Source organism: Rhinolophus sinicus, linkage group LG13 (genome assembly GCF_036562045.2).
Source record: "Rhinolophus sinicus isolate RSC01 linkage group LG13, ASM3656204v1, whole genome shotgun sequence".
Classification (NCBI taxonomy): Eukaryota; Metazoa; Chordata; class Mammalia; order Chiroptera; family Rhinolophidae; genus Rhinolophus; species Rhinolophus sinicus.
In genome coordinates this window covers 27459871-27479671 of record NC_133762.1, presented here as the reverse complement: position 1 = coordinate 27479671, position 19801 = coordinate 27459871, and the positions used below count along the sequence as shown (strand labels likewise).

General features: G+C 48.2%; 1 protein-coding gene across 27 annotated transcripts in view; it reads right to left on the bottom strand.

Annotated features, from left to right (window-relative positions):
* The window catches only part of ZMYND8 (zinc finger MYND-type containing 8), a 110076-nt gene that overhangs the window by 76539 nt on the left and 13736 nt on the right, over positions 1–19801 (bottom strand). For 25 of the 27 annotated variants that reach the window (XM_074318089.1, XM_074318070.1, XM_074318071.1 and 22 more), the window contains one exon: positions 86–234. In XM_074318089.1, the coding sequence (XP_074174190.1) occupies positions 86–234 (149 nt within the window). Of the gene's footprint in view, positions 1–85; positions 235–1080; positions 1981–6882; positions 7080–19801 lie in introns of those variants that run through there. The other 2 variants (XM_074318080.1, XM_074318084.1) reach the window with 2 other exon arrangements.

The window sequence follows — 19801 nt, the reverse complement described above, 5'->3', positions numbered from 1 at the left end:
TATTAGAAAAACCCGGAGAGCTGCAGCGCTTGTCACTGCAGCCTTTGTCCCTCTGGTGTGGACACCATTCCCAGTGGCCCTTTACCTGCTCTTTATTGTTACTGTTCAGTAAGCCGGGTTTCTTTTTCTTTTTCATGGGGCTTGTTGATGTGTCCTGTGGCGAGTGACCATTGGAAGAATGCGGAGGGCTGGGGAACTTTCTTTTCTGGGCTGCTCTCTCTGTGGAGCCAGGATCTGAAAGAGACACACAGGGCCACATATTTTAAAGCAGTGAGGGAGACCTAGGCCTCCTCAGGGAGGGGGGGTGTGGGACACGATGCATTTTTGTCCCCAAACCCAATGCCATGTTAGTGTTGTTCCTCCTAAAATACACTTACCCACCCGCCTCTTCTTTGCCTGTTTCAGAGACCAGTCTTTCTTTGGCCTACATAGCATTTTTGTAAAAACTTCAATTCACTGCCAAAATATAAAAATTGAAAGACTTCATAAAATAACCTAGATTTTTGTATTCTCTTTAAAAAATAATAATAATAAAATAAAATAAACAGATCAGAGCCATATGGCAACAGATAGATCTGAACACCAGCCAGCCATTTTTAGATGGAAATGTGCCCTCCATTTTGCCGCAATCCCCACCCTTCCCTATAGTCTCCCTGTTGACAAGGCCATGACCTAGCTACCACAAGCCGTCACATGGACACTGGTACTGCCCTTATCCCAAAGAAATATTTCTTCTCCACATCCATTCCTGATGGCAAAAGCAGGAAACCATGAAAGACAGACCAGGAAGACCACATGCTTCAAGAAAACAAAGGCAAACATACTTGGTGGAAGACAACGTTTATTCATGTGTATCAGGCTAACAAAGAGTAACTATGCGAAAAGAATATCACCCACCGGAAACTCATCGCCCGGCCACCAGGAGGCAATATGTTTGCAACTCTCCTCCAAAGAGACCAACACAAATTACATTCTCACCATTTCTCATGTGTAAAATGCCAATCCCCACTCTTCTCTATTTTAATTCTCCCAGAATCTCATTTAAACCCATATACACTTCCACCAGGATCCAATCTTCACCTGCAAGCATGTGAATCCATTCCATGCCCGATGGCTGTCTTGTTAGCTTAGGGATGATATATTGGCAAGGCCTCCAGGCGCACCTTACATTCTGAGGACTGAAAGCTACAGGCACCAGCAGAGAGAGCTATACCGAGAGCACAGGTGATGGGGTGGGATGTGGAATCCGGAAAGATGATTATCCCCCAAAGGCAGCCTGACGCCGTCCCTCCTCCAGTTTTAACTTTCAAGCAAGTCCCAGCATGCAGGCTGTGCTGTGTGTCACCGTCCTCAGTCTGGACAGGAGCTGCTGGGGGCCGATGAACAGGGTCCACAATGGCCACAGGCAAGGCCTCTAATGGTTTACTTTAGCCTGAGAGGAGGAGCGTCTTCTGGCAGGCTCACAAAGGAAGACAATGACCGGCTGTCACAAAATCCAGTCCGCAGGATAGAACTCTCCGGTCTCGCCAGACAGGCTTTGGGAAAATCCTGAACAAATGTTCAGGGTGCCACGCTGAGACAGCCCCGAGAGGAAATTACATGCTAACCACAAGCACCTTGAGGGAGAACAGACCCCAGAGTTCAGGGGATCGTCCCACAGACATCAAAACGAAGGCCAGGAGAGCCCAAAGGGTTGGCCCCGAGGCACACAGCAGCTAGTTAGTGAGAAAACTCACTCCAAAGTTGCAGCCTGGGATGGGCACGTTCCCCAGAGAAAACCTCCCTCCATCCCAGCAGGAGTCCTCACCCCACTCCACCATCAACAGGGAAACTCTCCCTTTCTCCTTCATAGCCTGCCCCTAGAAACACAGTCTACAGACGTAGTCACAGGGGAGGCAAAGCACACGCAAGATGATTCCCGGGTGTGCTGTACCTAAGACTGGAAATGACTGAAACGTCCAAAAAAAGAGGATTGGTCTAATAGTATATTACAGCCAGACAGTGGAACATTCTGCAGCCGTTGAGAGTAATGAGGCACCTCTACATGTATGACAATCTCCAAGCTTCTGCAACAGGTAAAAAAAGCAACACCATGTCTAGCACCATGAACGGACCAACACACACACCCAAAAATGTCACATCTATGTCTCCCTTTTTGCATAAGCCTAGAATATTCCTGGATGAACACAAAAGTATGATAGAACTCCAAATGGGGATTGGTGGTTGCCTCAGGGGAGAGGAACCTGCAGGGGTTGGGGGAAGGGATTATTTTTCACTGTGTAACCTTGTGTACTTTAATATTTACCAAGTGCCTGGACAACTTTATCAAAATAAAATAAATAATGAAGTCCTTAGGAAGTTGTTTCACATTGAAAAAGCAGCAGGTGCAAACCAAAGCCAGCAATGAGCAAATGACAGAGGCCTGATTCAGGGTAAAAAATGTCACCAGGTGGACAAAGTTGGGGCCGATCATGCAGGCGTGTGGACCAAACAAACGTGTTTGGGATTTGTTCTACATGGATCTGGTAAAACCCAATATCTTTGCTCCCGGGTCAGAGTATGGGTGTTTAAGGTGTTTGGGGGACGCCAAGGAGAGGTGTCCCAGAAGAAATGGCATCCTGACTAGGCAAAAATTGAAAGCAACTGGGAAATGTTTTGATTTTGTATGTTTTGTTCCATTTGTGGGTAGATTTTGAAAGAAGAAAAAGGACATGAGGCAAGACACACCAATGCGACAGTTAGCGAATGTGTGGGGGTGAAAAATAAGTAGTGCATTTCGATGTTTCTCAATGGAGCGCTCAGTACTGGATTCTGGAAGTCCTTCATTGCGAGGACAACCTCGGCACCCTCCATCTCCATGCCATCAGTACTTCCAAACACTGTGACAACTAAAAGCACCCCCACAGACTCCCCAACACTCCCAGGTGTGGTAGGTACTGCTGAGCTGGGACATGGACGTGATGGGTCACAGCACTGTCCAGCCCACACCTCGTCAGCCATTGGAGCCAGAAAGGGCACCAGCTTCTCCTTGGGCAGCCCAAGTTCCCCACCGGCAGCTGCGATCCCTGGGGCGACGGGTTCCCAACGTGTAGACCCCACCATACTGGCAGCATCAGCGGCTTCACCTGGGGCTTTGCTAGAAAAGCACATTCTCAGGCCCCACACCCGATCTACAGAATCAGAAATTTTGGGGAAGGGTGCAGCCATCTGGGGTTTAACAAGTTGTCTAGAGAGTCAGTTACAGGCTAGTCTGAGATGCTCTAGGGTGTGTGTTTGGGGGGTAGAGTCGGGAGTTCTCAAGCCTCTCACCCTGTTAAACCGACCTCCTATCTTTCCCACAGCTACCTGTGGGGTTGGTTCAGGACTGGGGAAATAGAAGTCAATCAAGCAAGGAGGCGTGGCGAGAGAATAAACACAGCTAGACAGGAGATGACACAGGAGAGTCTCCCTACTTCTCAGGACCCCAGGGCCACACCTATAAAATGCGAGGAGAGAGAAGAAAGCAAACGGATCAGAACTTCTTACCTGGAACTCAAGAATGTGCTTCAGGGACCCATGATCCACGTTCTGGACGTGGATGCAATTTCCTGGGAAGAAGGGCCATTCCTACCGCACCTTCTCAAAGGTGTCACCAGCAGTAAAGATTAAAAAGTACAGGGCGAGCGGGTCATAAAGTCCCTTTTGAACTTTCAAATTCTTGAATTCCATGGGAAATGGGCGGGCGGGGGGAGGGGAGAGGGAGAGGGGGTCACTAGAAGTGAACACACTGGTAAGCAATTTAGAGCTGGGAAGGAAGTTTTGCCTGAGCCCACCAAGAAACAAACGGGGAGACCAGGGTCCTGCTCGGCTAGAGGGGGGATCTGACCCAAGGCTGACCTTCTAGTCTCAGCAAAAGACAAAAAACCCCCAATGCTGTTCCTGATTACAAACATATCGACTCCCTCCAGGGTTGATAAAGGGTTCGGCAGCTGCATCCAAGGAGTAGAAATTTAATAGGTTCCGAACAACAGACACATCTGTCAACAGCAGAGGCTTTCAGTGAAGGCTCTTAGGGAGAAAAATTGGGCAATGCTGGCTGGATTTAGCGTCCTTGGAAGGTATGGGACATCAGGTCAGCATTTTGGCTTAAAAACCTACCCACTCCAGTGGGGGCCAGTCCTCTGGTGGGGATAGAATGATGGGTGGGGAACCTTGCTGTAGTCATGGCAACAAAGCCGCCTTGCGGACCTTTTCCAGAAAGCTGAGTCAAGTCTTTTTCCTTCTTTAATGATTGAATTCTAGCGAGGATGCATTGCCAAAGGCACTTCATCTATAGAAGTCCGTCCCCCCCAGACTGAATCACCAGGGAAATGGGATCACCTTTGCTCTGAAAGACCTTTCTGTGACATAGTAGGACCTGTGATTCCACTGGGTTGGCCCACCAGCAACCCTCTGGCCTTTCGCCCCCATCCCCCCAAAATAAGTCTGGTGCTGAAGGAGTTAACATAAGCGAGGGTGGAGAGCTGCCTAGAGGAAAAGGACAGAGCAATGACTCAGGAAAACAGCTTGGCATGGAGCAGGAAGCAGCATAATTTTCCCCTCCTTGTGACATTTCACTGAAATCTTAATAAAATTGGAAGGTCTGTGGATATTAGGAACCAGGCATGTGATGAGATGGTTCCCGAACCTGTCTTGTGAACCGTCAGAAATAATCCCACTCAGCCCTTCCTAGATGTCCCTTAAGAGACGCCTTTGGTCAAGATAACCCAGCCTCTTAGCTTTCCTAAGCCACAGTAACAGTTAAGACTTTCTTTTCTTACACATAATGTACCAGGCAGTGTTCAAAATGCCTTTCGTGTCCTTCCCTCTAAGTCACTGCCCAAGATCACACAAAGGGACGGGCTGGGATTTGAACCCACGCCGGGCCTCCTGCCAGGGAGGGGCTTTTCTCAGCTCTGGAACAAGACGATTTTCTAATTCAGAGTCTGTGTTTTAAGAGCACACTCTCATTTTGCCTTTCCCTGCAGATGGTGGTATGCGGGGTGGGGATGGGGTAGAAAGAAAGTCAACAAGGAGCTCCAGGAACTGACAGTAAGGTGGAAAATCATGTGTCACTCAATGATGAAAGCCATTCTCTCAAAGGCAGCCCCAGGAAGCACATTACCTCCCAATCTTGGGAAATGGTGGCACCAGAACCTGGCTTAGGCCACAAAATAGGCAGGGGAAGGGTCTCCATGGCCATCCCCCTCCCCCGACACTCCTTTCCAATCTCCATCCAGGCCTCCCCAACAGGCCACAGCAGGCAACCCCACCCCCACCCACATCTGGTGCCTGGGTCACAGCCGTTCTCCAGAGTCTAGGAAATGACACACCATTAAGGGGAATTGTCTCCTCCAGAGAGGGAAAGGGCCCCAGCTGAAAGGCCAGGCTCTTCCCCATAAGGACCAGCCCTGTGGTATGTTTTTGTGTGTATTGAATTTCCTTAATGATGTCGACAGCAAGCCTGCTGGGACCCAAATGAAAAGAGAAACTTGGTCAACAGGCAGCATAGGCCACAGCAGTAGGGTGACCAACTGTTGGTTGGCAGGAGATGGACAAGGTGGTCACCTTACAGGGAGATCCGGGGCACAGATTCTGACAGATGTGGTCCAGGTGACACAGGCAGGGTGCTGCAGTGGTCAGGGGAGCCTAGTTCTGCTGCCCAGCCCAGCAGAGTGGCCTTAAGAAAGCTACTTGGGGGTGGCCGGTTAGCAAAGTGGTTAGAGCATGGTTCTAATAACACCAAGGTTGCCAGTTCGGTCCCCGCATGGGCCACTGTGAGCTGCGCCCTCCTTTAAAAATATATATATATTTCAGTTCTCTGTGCCTCCATTCTTCCGTAAGACGGAGATCATGGTACCTTGTGAAGTTATCAAAGGACTGAATGAGTTAATTCATGTGTAGCTGTTAATGTAATACCTGGTAGCATACACACTCAATAAACAGTAGCTATTTTTTCAAACCAACAATCATTCCCCCTCCTCTTCTCCTCGAGTATCCCTCTCCAAAAACAGAGCTGGGTTTCTCAGAGGAGCATTTTCAATTAATGCTACAGCTTCAAAGTCATGGAAACGCCAGGCTACATAAAGTGGAGACCGGAATCCGCCCAGGACATGATCTCTCCATTTCAATCCGACTGTGAAGAGTCCAGGTTTCCTCGGATAACTGCGAGGGCAGGGTCGGAGGCAGAGGTCTGCACTGGCTAAGGCACCAAGGGCAATGGCAGCCACCCCTGCTGGGAACTGCCAGCCGTCACCATAGCCTGCTTCAAACGTGACCACACACTGCTCTCCCAGAAGTAGCAAAGCAGAGCAGTTAGTTAATCATTTCAAAGCATTTCCCAAAGACACAGAGCAGGTACCCAGACAGGCCTCCCTCCCCAGGAATCCTACGGCCCTCTCCAGCCAGTAATTACATCATAATGGAACAAAAGCCCAAAACTTCCTCCAGGCCCAGAACAGAAATGAGAAATCCCGAGCAAAGGATGGGGGGTGGGGAGGGAACACGCCCAAGTGACCAGGAACATGAGCGAAAACAAATCTCAAGAGACTAGTTTGCCCACACACTGAACAGCCCCCCTTGACCCACAGAACACTGGAGATAAGGCCACAGCCCGCTGCGTGGGGCCGGCCACTGCCTCCTCCAGAAAGGGGGCTCTCGCCTAAAGCTGGGCTCCTTAAAAGGTCTCCAGCATGTGAATGTGAACTTCTCACCCACACCAGGAAAAGAAGGGCTGGAATGGAAATGAGGCCGTGGGACGAAAGGGTCACTCTCCACTTGGGTAAAGGTCAATGTACCAGGAATCCCAGGTACCTCCGATGCAAAGCAAGTGAGGGGCAGGTAACCCTGGGTAGGGGCACTTACCTGCCATTGAGAAAGCTCTGCTGCTCAGAGGGCCTCGTCTCTCTTTTAAAGAGAACAGAGGCTCACACACGGCAGACATTCCTGCTTCCGGATCCTCGGCGGCCTCTCCCAGGGGGAGGAGGAAGAAGCCAAGGGGACAGGCTAAGAGTCACCACTTACCAGGCCAGCCCGGGTCTAATACGCGCTAGGTCTCCCGGCAAGGCCAAGGACACCCTCACCTTTCTGTAATCAAGCAGTCTGGGGCAGGGCGATGTGCCTTCATGTCCCCGGGCTTTTGGCTCTAATTTATCACACTGCACAGATAGCAGCTCAGCTAAGCTAAAAGTCTTCAGTGCACTGAAGCGCCATTTTTTTCCACGGGATGGGAATAAACACAACAAATTACAGTCGTCTTGCTAGCTGGAGTGAGAATACCAGAGGGGAGTTGTGGTTTGCATTGTGGAGGTGTTTTTAGTTTTTTTAATAACTGTTTATTGCTTCAAATTATCTTTAGTTCTGATGTGCCTCTCCTAGAAATGAGAAAACTGTCTTCCTACTATATATACATAGCGTGTCTGTCAGTCAGTCTCTCTCTCTCTCTCTCTCTCTCTCTCTCTCTCTCTCTCTCCCCCCCCCCCCCCCCTTTCTCAGGATGCAGAAATGGTGATTAAAGGTACATTCATATGTAAAAGGTGAACTTCCAAACCCTCCTGGCAGGACAGAAATTGCTCCAATCCAGGGAAAAGAGGCTGATTTACAAATGAATTCACTGTTTAGCCCTCAACAACTTAAGAGGCAACTACAACCACAGCAGCCCTTTCTCCCCCTCAGCTGGGATGAGGCCTTCTGGAAAAACGACAACATCTCAACAGGAATTTCCTGATTCAAGAATGCCAAGCTTTTTCCAACTTTACAAAGAGGGGGGGAGGCAGGGCCCAGCTCCCTACTAGAAACCACTGCACCCCACCCACCCCCTCGGCAGGCCCAGGCCCGGAAGACTGTGTCCCACGTGTACACATATATAGATTTGAGGCCCTTAAAACCCAGTGAAACCACCACAAAGAAAATGTGGAGTAACCGGTTGGTTGTCTATGGCCTTTTACATCATAGCTGGCTGAGGAGAGGGTTCGCAGGGGGAGCTGGTTCTGGTAGCTGAAACCCGTTTGCATTATTTATTCAGGCTGCTCAGTGTGGTGGGCCCCACCCTCCAGCCCAGCTCAGGTTCTGGAAAGCTCAGGCACTGGTGGGTGGCTCTGAAACAGCAAGGGGGAATTGCAGCTGCAGAGGGCCAGTTCAGAAACAAAAAGACCACTCGGCTGGCTGACAGCAGCTGACTGAAGCAGAGAAGTGGGCTGACAGGAGAAAAGGGAAATAGGCTTCAGGAAGGGGGCAGATGAGGGGAGATGTGTTGCTAGGAACCCGGCAACATGCCCCACTCGTCCTGGGTGGAGGTCTAGCTTCTCTTAGAGCCGCTTGAATTCATGAAAACAAGAAAATTCTCTAAGACACCAGGGAAGAAGGTACAGGCCCTTTACAGTCACCTCTCCAGGTTCCTTTGGGGAAGCAAAGATTTCAGACCTGCGATGTTACCCAATTACCCTGCTTCACGTCACCAGGATATCGGGGTGTGTATGTGTAGGGGGGGGATTCTAAGAATGTGTCCTGTGGCCCATGGGCCTGGGAGTGCCCAGGAGGGAAGGCATGACCACTGCAGGACGCCTTCTAGAAGCCAAAGATGGGAAGCAACTTCAATGGCAACAGGGGAATGAGATGCAAAACCTCAGTGATGCAGCCATAAAATGGAATAAAGAAGGAATCACATCTTTATGTAGCGGCATGGAACAAAATCCAAGCAAAAAAGGCCAGAAACAGAAGCTGGTTGAAGGAAATAGGAACTGTGTGGGCTCTGGCTTGCAAAGCCCTGCAGGAACACCCAGGAAACCGGTCAACACTGGACTCCTTCTAGAATCCTTTCTGGTCACGTTCGCGTATTGAACTCTGCAAGATATGTTTAAATGGCTCTGGGGGAAATGGATGATAACAGTCTTTATGTAACGCTCCCTATGTACCAGGCATCCCCAGCACCTGACACACAGGAAGAGCTCAGAACATGCCCCTGGCATTAATCAGGTACCACTTTTAAGGGGCTCGGGTGTTGAGAACAGTGTCAAGCAGTGGTTCTCAACCCGGTTTCCCCCAGGAGACCCTTGGCAATGTCTGGAGACTTTCTTGGTTGTCACAACTAGGCAAGGAGAGGGGATGCTACTGGCATCTAGCGGGTAAGAGAAGCTAGGGCTGCTGCTAAACACCCTACAACACACAGGACAGCCCCATAACAAAGAATAATCAGGTCCAAACTGTCAACAGTACGGAGGTTGAGAAACCCCGGTGTAAAGAAAAAGAAACTTCCAGTGAGCTGCCAGGCAGGTCCAACCTTGTGTAAATACACCACCCACAGAGGTGACAGCACCCACTACATAGGAAAACGATGCCTAATGTTTCACCTGGCGGCCTGACTTCAGATTTCAAAGAGAAGTAAACAATGAGACCAGAGTCAATCAACAAATAGTCATTAGGAAACTACTAGACATCTGGGCTACCTGGGGAGCTGTGGGGAAGGTCCCTGTCCCCGTGGGAGGACAGCCAGAAACAAATAATAGTAATAACAGTTACCTTTTGTTGACCACTTCTGTGCAGAGGCACTGTTCTAAATACAAATATCAATGTACTTGCTCCTCAGCACAGTTCCACAAGGAGGTGGGGACTAAGTGTCCCCATTTTGTTGATAAGAAAACTGAGGCTCGGGGGAAAACAAGCCCATGCTGAAGTGGATGGTAAATACAGAATGAATGTAGAATGTATTCAATATAGAAATATAGAATAAGAAACTGATTGGAGATGGACAAAAAGCAGAGCAGGAGAAATACCAGGAATTGGTGAATGCATATTAGGGGAGACCGTATAGCCAAGAAAATATTTCTCTATTTCCTTCTCAAACTGGGCTCATGCGATTCCAATTATTGTTTACTAAGGAAGGACTTTACAAATCCTCCCAAGAATCCCATGAGGTAGGAATGGCGTTTGGACCCACTTTACAAGTGAGACTCAGAGAAGCAAAGTCGTTTATGTGCTTTAAGGCACTCAGGTCAAAGCAACACTCCAGGGACTCCATCACAGCTGAGCCTCACTCCAAAGCCCTTTTCTGCACCAGTCACCTGCCTTCCCTAGGGCTGTAAGTGCCACCGGGTAATTCTTCGTCACTAAGGGCACACTTGGTGCTGACCAATGTCAGCACAACACCAGTGTGTGGGCTCTGGACCCACAACACTAGGTCAGAATCCAAGCCCTGTCACCTGCCAGCTGTGTGTCCTTAGGCAAGTTATTCAGCCTCTCTGTGTCTCAGTCAATTCAGCTGTAACTGTTAAAATCCTCCTAAAAGGGTTGTTAAGAGTAAATGAGACAATGCATATACAGTAAACAGCATCTGGCACAAAACACTACCAGCTATTACGACTACTCCCCGGCTGGGGAAGGAGCAGCCAGGGCAAAGAGACAGTAACCCAAAAATCTCAAACCAGTTTCCCCAAATCTTTTTCTATTTTCACCTTGACTTGCACCGGCCACACTCTTCCCAGCCTGCTCCTCAAAAAGGTTCATTGATGAGAATCACAAACATTTTAAGTCTCCTCACGCTGGCACAGGTTCAACCAAGCCAGGCTCAAAAGCCCTTTAGGGCTCAGGATTTCCACAGATCAAAGTGAACATTCCAGGTGGCCCACAGCCCCAGCTCCACCCTTCCAGATTGAACTTCAACCCCAGGCCTCCTCCAAAGGCACTCTCCTCCCTAAAATGAGGCTCCTGGAGCCTGGGAGGGAGCTGGCCTCAGAATGCCAGTCAGTGATCTGCAAAATGCACTGAGAATGCCAAACCTCGCAGGGTTGGGATAAAAGCAAGCGCCTACGTGGTGCCCGCCTGGCACATGGCAAGTGCTCTGCAAATGGGTGTTCCTTTCCCGCCCACCATCACTTCTGCCTGTTCAGTCCAGCCTTTACAGTTGTCACCTTGACCCAAGTCCCACGATTACTCACTTACCCCTCTATGGTAGCCTTCTTCAAACTTAAATAAGACAAGCAGTCCCCTGCTTAAAACCCACCAAGGGACTCAGATACCCAACATCTTATCCAGACCTCTAATGCCCCTAGGGATCTGGCCCTGTTCACCTTTTCTCCTCCATTCACTCACCCCTCAACACAATGGCCTCAAACAAGCTAAATTTATTTGCATTTGCCGTCCCTTCCATCTAGAATGTTCTATGCCTAATCTTCCCATAGTTGGCAACTTCAGCTCAAATGTCACCTCCCCAGAAAATCCTTCCCTGACCACCCCAGCCTCCAGTCCCTTTATTATATCATCCTGGAGTCTTCCCGCCACCCCCACCCCCCCATTTTCACTGCCATCATCTCTAGCTGAAAATGCTCGGAAACGATTTTGTTTTGCTGGCTCACTTGTTTATTGTGTCTCCTCCAGAATGTGATCTCAGTTTTTCTTTCTTTGCTATGGCCCAGTGCCTGGCACACAGCCTGGTTCAGAGGTGGCCCCAATACACACGTGACCCACTAAATGAACGGCAGGAGAGGGTTAACAAAGCTATGAGGTGTGCTAAGCAGACCTGACTCACAGGAAACTCCAGTTTTTCTTCCCTGGTTTAAGAGTTTCTCGCGGCAAAGCAAGAAAGAACACAGGCAGGTTGAGAAGTCCACAGGGAAGATGACACAAAAGGAAGCCAGGCCATTTCAGGGTCCGAAAGCAACTAGAGCAGGAAATTCCCTTTTCAACAGGTACTCAGCCATTCTTGTGTCTTGCCTAAAGAGGCCATTCCCCCAAAAGTAGGGGATTAAATAAGGATTTATATCCTGAACATGATGGGCCCAAGCAGCTAATAAACACAATTTCTGAGCAACCAAAAAGGGAAAACTCTTGAAGTTTTCTCTCAGGCCACCTACTTCCCAGATCTCTCTATTATTCCTGAGGAGAGCTATTGTTTCAGGACCATTTAGTGTTTAAAAAAAAAATTTTTTTTTTTAATAGGAATGACTTTCTCCAAGGAAAACATTCCCCACTGGGAGACAGACACACACACACCCATATTCCCCCCGACCCCCCTGCCGCCCAGTGGACCAGTTAACTGAATTCTTCAGTCCTGATTCTCTGCCCTTTTTTTTTTTTTTAATCAGACCCTTTTAAGTCTGGGGATCTCTTTTCAGCACCTCTGTAATCCTTGAGGTGAATCTAGATTTTAAAGATTCGTATTTGTCAAACAACTCTCACCAACCATTAATCTATCTGGTCCCAATTCAAAAAATAGCAACCTGGTTCGAAACACAATCCCCAACTGCTGTGTAGGGATAGAGACGTTACTGGAGGGTGGTTTGGGAGGTGAAGGACAAAAGGAGGTCATCCTCATTAGGAAAAGGGCCCTAGTGACAGCTGATGAGATGATACAGTGCTCTAGAAGGGAAGCAATCACCAAGAAATCAGTCTAGGGGACCTAACAGCCATGGTCTGGGCCAGAACCTAACCCACTGATGAACCACAGGCCGAATCCAATCCACCTACAGCTGGGTGATTCTTTCACATTTGAATGAGTTGTCAATATTTTAAACTCGGGAGAAACTGCGCTTAGAAATCCAGATTTCTAGTTTCTCTTAAACAAAATAAAACAAAAATCAGAAGATCCGACCACGCAGGGCCCCCCATTTCCACATGAAACAGTCCTCCAGGCTGCCCTCTTCGGATGCAAGGCGAAATTCCCATTGGCCAAGGTCTCCACTCTTCTTAACTTTCACATAATTAAATTTAACCTTGAACATGCTTTAAAGGCAGAGCAAAGTGGAGAAGTAAGTAAGGTACATGGAGGGTCGAGAGGCAAGGGATGTTTTCCTAGAACGGCCAAGTTCTAGAAAAAAGCTCAACCCCATCACAGTATATGTTTGTTTACATTTTCATAAACACAGAGAGGAGGAAAAGCACAGATGAAAACATAGCAAACTGTTAACACTGCATACTTGGAGAAGGAGGATTTTTAGCTTTCTCTGTGTATTCTGGCTTATTGCAAAGAGATCCACTGATTGTATCATTTGAAAACAGAAATCCAATGTGCCATTTTCCCCCTTAAAGTTTATGTATATTGCTTGGAAGAGATTCTTTATTTGAAACACATTCATGGAGCAGCTACTAAAAATCGACAGCCCGATATTTGTCAAAGAGGTCAGAGAGATCTGGTCCCCATATCAGTCCAGGCAACGAGACTCACAAGTAAATGGCTTTTACAATAGGGCATTTGGAAGGCTGGGGAGAGACAGGGCCAGTATATCCTATGATATTTTCCCTCAGCCAGTGCCCAGATGCCAGGGGGCCTGGCAGAAAGGCCACTCAGTGAGGCCTCAATAAGAAATACCACCTTGGGAAGATAAGAAGACAGCCATGTTCTCTCTTGGCAGAACTTTTCTTAAAAGATCAGACCCAATACAATGATGATTTACTGAGCGTGTTCTGTGCTGTGGCAGTCCCTGGCTAATTCACTATTTTTCCCTATAGCACGAGGCACAGCACTCACAACGAATCCATTAATGTATTCAAGTAATTAGAGCAGTGCTATCCAATAGAACTTTCTATAATGATGGCAATGTTTTATATCTATGCTAGCTAATGCTGCAGTCTGTAGCCACGTGAGGCAATTGGGCATCTGAAACGTAGCTAGTGAGACGGAGGAAGGAATTTTTTTTTAATTAACGTAAATTTAAACAGCCACATACAGCCAGTGGCTACTTTATTGGACAGCAGAGCTGTGGAAGCTCAGTATGGAGCAGACAACGATGGAGGCCTGGCCGGCCAGCAGAAACGGCAGCACCCTCCAGCCATCCTACATGCCTCAGAGGCATAAGGATCTGAGGCCTAGCAATGTGTGCTTGCGTTTGATTCCTCCTTTTTCAGCCTAGGCTTGGAAATTCTCAGACTTTTAATATGCATAACAATGTCTGAGCAGAGCTGATGAGTATTTTCATGGGCAATTTAAGGGACTTTCCAGGGTGCTTTTGACTTGGGAAGCTAAAGGACTCTGCGGTAGGAGGTATAAATGAAGGCTCAGAAAGAGGGGGGGCCTGGGTCCCGACGGATGTAGAGAAGGTGAGGGGAAGGTGGTCCTCAGAGAGAACAATCTGGAAGGATCTGCAAAGGTGTGTGTCTCAGTGAGGAGCAGGAGGGAGAGAGACCCTGGTCTATCACAGGACCAGCAGGAGCCGGGCAGGCTCTATGGCGGGGCCGCTGACCTGAGCCTGGAAAGGACCAATGCAGCTGGGCCTTGGCCCTCCACTCAAGACTGTGGTCTTCAGGAGCCCCTGGAAATTGAAAGCAGGACAATCGGACTGTGTTTTGGAAAGGGCCTACTAGAAGTAGTATTAACACCTCAAGAAGGAAAGAAATCAGAGGGAAGGGAGCCATTTCAAAGAGTACCAGGTCCCCGGAGGGAAAGATAGGCCACCAAACGTTTCTGAGAGCAGACATTTGCACATTTGCGCTTAGATAATTGTTTCCAGGCACGGATTATGCTGGAAACAAAGCCGTCCTCTCTAGAGGAAAGTCTGCTTTTACTTTCTTCTCCAAAAAGAAAGTTCTATCCATCGGCCAGGCAAAGTCAAGTCATTCACTTATTCATTCAAAATAAATATTTAGTGCGCACCATCCAGAACAGGCCCAGTGGTAGTAAACCAGGCACAGGGTAAAATAAGACGAGCCAAAACAAAAGGCAGGCCCCACCCTCATTTGGAACCTTATAATCAATGTGGGTGGGAGGTTACATTGGGGAGCAATGTCCAGGCATGAGCAAAGGCCCTACCGCCAGAGATGGCTCTCGCGAGGATTCCAGATCCTCGTGGCTGGAGCAGAGAGAAAAGGGGAACATGCAGAGAGGAAGCTGGAGAGGTGGGCAGACACCAGCACGTGATTTTAGGGTTTTAGGATTTTGATCTTCATCCTAAAATCAAGAAAAACGCACTTTAGAGTTTAAAGTAGGAGGGAGAAGTCAGAAGAGATGACCTTTCGGAAAGATTGGGAGGGTTGGGTGGACATAGATGGTCAGACCAGCTAAAAGACTACTGCAGCTCAATGTGACAGCTTGAAGAAGAGTGCTGTTTAGGATATAATATTCTAAGTAAATGACACAGAAAGGCAAAAGGACAGGAGAATCGAGGACAAATGCCATCTATCTCTTGCCTAGCCAACTGGCAGAGTGCTGGGTTATTCATGATGACGGAGAAACAGGTGTTTGGGGGGTGGGGGGTGAGCAGGAGCGAAGGTGGAGATATAAAACTGGTCATGGACATGTTGAGTTTGAGACAGCTATGAACAACAGGTAGGGAGGTCAGGTGAGCAGCTAGCTGGCCCTCTGCATCATGACTCAGGAAAAATCTAGATTGGAAATAAAAAATGTGTGAGTCATAAAGTTACAAATGTGGGCGTGATCACCCTGGAAAAGAACACGCTGGGGGAGACGAGGACAGGGCCAAGCTTTCAGCAACTCCAACATTGAAAGGCTGGACAGAAGAGAAAGTGCCAGGAAAAGACGAGGAAAACCAGGACTGTGGTGGCAAAACGCCCAAGCATGAGACGGTTCCCAGGAGAAGAACGATCGGCAATGCCCAAGACCTCAGTAGCTCTGCAGGCAGATGAGTCCTGAAAACCTGCACCAAAAAAAGCAACACAGACTGTAGGAAACTCAGCGATAACTGTAAATAAGGAAGGACTGCGGTAGAACCCACACAAGCTGGCAGGACAAAGTGGGAGGTGGGGCCCCCAAGACATGAGCACAGACACTTCTCCTAAAAAGTTTGGTTTTAAAGAAGAGGCCAGAAATAGGAGAGTTGCTAGTTGCAAAGATTCAGGGTCATGGGAACAAATGTGGGAGAGACTTGAGTGTATTCAAAAGTCTGCATTCCTCAAAAGGTTAAACAGTTACCCAGTGACCCCCACGATTCCACTCCTCGGTCTAAACCCAGGACAAATGAAAACATACGTCCACACAAAAACTCATACATGAATGTTCACATCAGCATTATTCGGAACAGCCAAAAAGTGGAAACAACTCAAATATCTATCAACAGATGAATGGATGCATAAAAAGTGGCATGTCCACAATAGAGCCTTATTCAGCCATAAAAAGGAATCAAGTGCTGATACGTCCTACAACGTGGATGAGCCTTGAAAACATTATTCTAAGTGAAAGAAAGTCAGACACATAGGTCACATACTATTTAATTCCATTTATATGAACTGTCGAAAAGAAGCAAATCCACAGAGACAGAAAGTAGATTAGTGGTTGTCAGGGGTGGGGGTTAGGGGACAATGGGGATTGACTGCTCATGGCTATGGGGCTTCTTATGGGGATGATGAAAATGGTCTAAAATTGACTGTCATAATGACGGTTGCACAAGTCTATGAACATATTAAAAACCAATGAAGTATATACTTTAAAATGGAAAAATTGTACAACATGTGAATTATATCTCAAAAAGCTTTAAAAACAAAAACAAAAAAAGGTCTGTGAAATGCTGGATCTCTAGGTTCCCAGGAAAGCTGGGGCGGGTGTTGGATACACAGGGTGGAGGAGGCGTGTTGGGAGGGCCTTGTAACATTGCACTCACCCCCACTAGGAGATGTGGCCTTTCCAAACTTGCCCCCCCCATCTCACCCCTCTCTCAGGTCAACAATCAAGGATCCACATTCAATGCAAAAAAATTAAGTAACTGCCATTTGAAACTTTCGGGGGAAAAAAAAAAAAAGTGCCGGGATCTCTACAAGGCCTCAGACCTACTCCATTAATTCTACAAGCATTCATTTGGAAAAGAAAAAAGAGATAGTTCTCTTTTAAAACCAAGGCTGAAAACAGTCTATTTCAGATCACAGTCTTCTAGCAGAGTAGGAATCACATAAACACGTAATATGGGTCAGGCTTCAAAAAACGGGGCAAGCACAGGCTGTCCACAAGTGAACCCCAGAGCTAAACTGCACAGACGGCGTTGACAGGATTGCGTGAACAGATGCTATGCTGGCCAAGAGAAGGTAGAAGCCTTGCAAAGCCGTTATCCGCCATCTTCAGAGTTCCGGGCATTTTAAGACCTTGTTGGGAGAACAACAATCTGGTAATTATCTAACTCGAAAATAAATTCTTTTCACTGTACAGTACATGGATGGCACTTCTTGAGCTGTAGGAGAGAAGAGCCAAGATAGTTCAGAATACCAGCGCTCATTATTTAAAAAAAAATTCTCAGCACTTCCGCACCACACTGTGATTTAGGAGTTTATGGTTCTTTTTCCTTAAAGTCTCCTTGAAAAAACAAAAAATGACAGAAGGTCTCTAGCTCATTGCCATCCTCATAAACAATCCCTTTGTGAAACAGTCTTCATTTACATACAACAGTGAGAACGAGGCTCCTGTACTAATTAAGGTCTGGGGCTGGTTAGCAAATTGCCATAATTGCATATTCTCCAGCATCCTGTCTGAGAAAATATCCGCACCCAGGCAAATCTCAGCAAGAATGATACTGATCAAGATTTTAATATCTTGGGCTTCCGCTGCATCTGTGCATGGTTTCCAAAGGGCCCATTTCCTTGTGCAGGAGACATTACACAGACATTTTTTTAAAAATGGTTTCAGCTTGGGCAACCTAGCATCCGGACACCACCATCATTACCACGACAGGCACGCATGGCAGGACCACGACGCAAGCAGCCCCAACAGGGAAGTCTTTGTACGTGACCTTGCAGAGTCCATCCGTTTTCAGACTCAAGTCCCTGGCCTTCCGAGGGACGCATGCCTATTGTGGCCAAAATCCTGCGATGAACTGTGCTGCGACCAGTCTCATGCAGAGGATGCAAACTGATAACTCTCAGCCACTGACTGGAGAGGTGTTTTGTTGGGTTCACGCACCGTCTTTCAGAAACCGGGCTGCAGAGGCCACATTTCTATCAGGCGTTTTTGACAGAAAAGAAATCCCAACTGGCAAGAGCCATATTCCTGGGGGTCAGCAGATCAATCGGAGAAAAGCACTCTCCCCAGCGTCTATGCAGGCACTCTCCTGTTCACCAAATGGCCCAGCACCCCTCGATTCCAGTTACACTCACTGGTCTGGCCGGCTGGCCCCTGCAGACACCTGACTTGGAACCCTTGGGACAGAACTCATGACCGAGGACAAAGGTTTAAAACCAAAGATAAAACCTGAACCCAGTTATTCACGTTGCCACTTTGTTAATCTCTGAGCCTCAGTTTCCTCAGTTTCCTCAACTATAGGTGTGAGGCTAACAACACACCTATATCATTGCACTGGTGTGAGAATCAAATGAAGTAATCTGTATATAATACCTGGCCCCTAAAATAAGCACTCAAAAAATATTAGCTAGGCAAACACACTTGACATCTAGACGGTACTTCCAACGTGTGCCTCAGCATCTTTCAGCAGGTCGTTCCCCTCGGACACAAATGTCAAGCTGACATCTTGAAAGCTCGAAAGCTTTGTCTCCCGAGAATGGAAATGCTCTGGTAAATGCCAGGGCTGGCGTGATGGCAAGGACTGGCTCGGGAATTTCTCAGCTCCTAAGTGAGTACGCATCAGGGGGAAGGGGGTGTACCAAATGGAATTTAGTTAGAGAGCCTGGAAGGTTGTGTGGACTAGACGTCGGAATCGGATTCAAGAATCCGGAGCCCATTATCGTCAGCTTCTAAGTTTCCCAAGCATAATACTGTTCAGGGCCTGCCCTCTACCCACAAAATGTAGCCAGTTTCCCAAGATGCCTGCGTGGTCACCTCATGTTCTTTTTAAGGAATTATCTCTTCCCTGGTGCAGGCAGTGCTGGGGATCTTGGTGACCAGACTCCAGCCCTTCCCTGGCCAAAGAGCAGACATGTGACACTACGTAAGGGACTCTCCTTGGAGACTTTGCCCTGTTGTCTGAGGAGGCTGTATACTAGTTCCAGTCCCCAGAGCTGCCCGGCACCTCCAGCCTCCCATCCACCCCGTGAGCCAATCAAGGGCCTTCCTGTCCATCCCCTTTCTCTCCAATTAACCAGAACTGGCTTCCCCTGCTCACAACCAGAGCCCTGACAGGGCCGTCCCTGTCATGTAGGAACTGAAGCACTGAATCCCCCAAGCCACAAGAAAAGCCAGAATGGAGGACTAAGTGTGTGTTGGCTGAGCCCAGCTCACCACACTGTGGATTTTGAGATAATGAGGACGGAAGGAGAGGTAAGACTTCATCCCATCAGCCTTTGCAAGCGTCACATTTTGGACCGTGCTGGCTTCAGCTCTCAGAACAACAGCAACTACAGTCTCATGACTCCAGACCTTTGCGTATGCAATTTCCTCACCTGACCCAAGAGGCTTTGTCAGAAAGGTTCCCTAGACACTGAGGCAGCCCCTGGAAGACGGGAGCTCAGTGCTACACAAAGAAAGCCATTCAAGGCAGGCCCTGAGGAGAAAGGTCTCTCCCGAAACGAGGTGACCCCTTCCCCTCGTGGATTCCCCACCAGAACAGAGGGTCTAGAGGCCCTAGGAAAATCAGTCCAAAACAGCTGCAGACCAGCTTTCTTCAAATGTCTCAGAGGCCGACAGGAAGCCTGTCCCAAGCCTGCCTGCCAGGTGACCCTATCCAGCTCCTCATTGTCTGGGCACGGCCTCCCTATCTACCGCCACGCCCTCTTCCTGTAAATGAGGGCAGGAGTAGAACATGATGCGTAGGGCTTCCCCCTGACAGGCTTATCAATACAAGCTCATCCCACTTCATGCCAATTATAATCATGGCTAACATTTCTGAGCACTCGCCAGGTCCCGGGCACCATTCTGAGCACTCTGCATGTGTGCGCCAACTTACTACTCACCGTAACCCTCTAT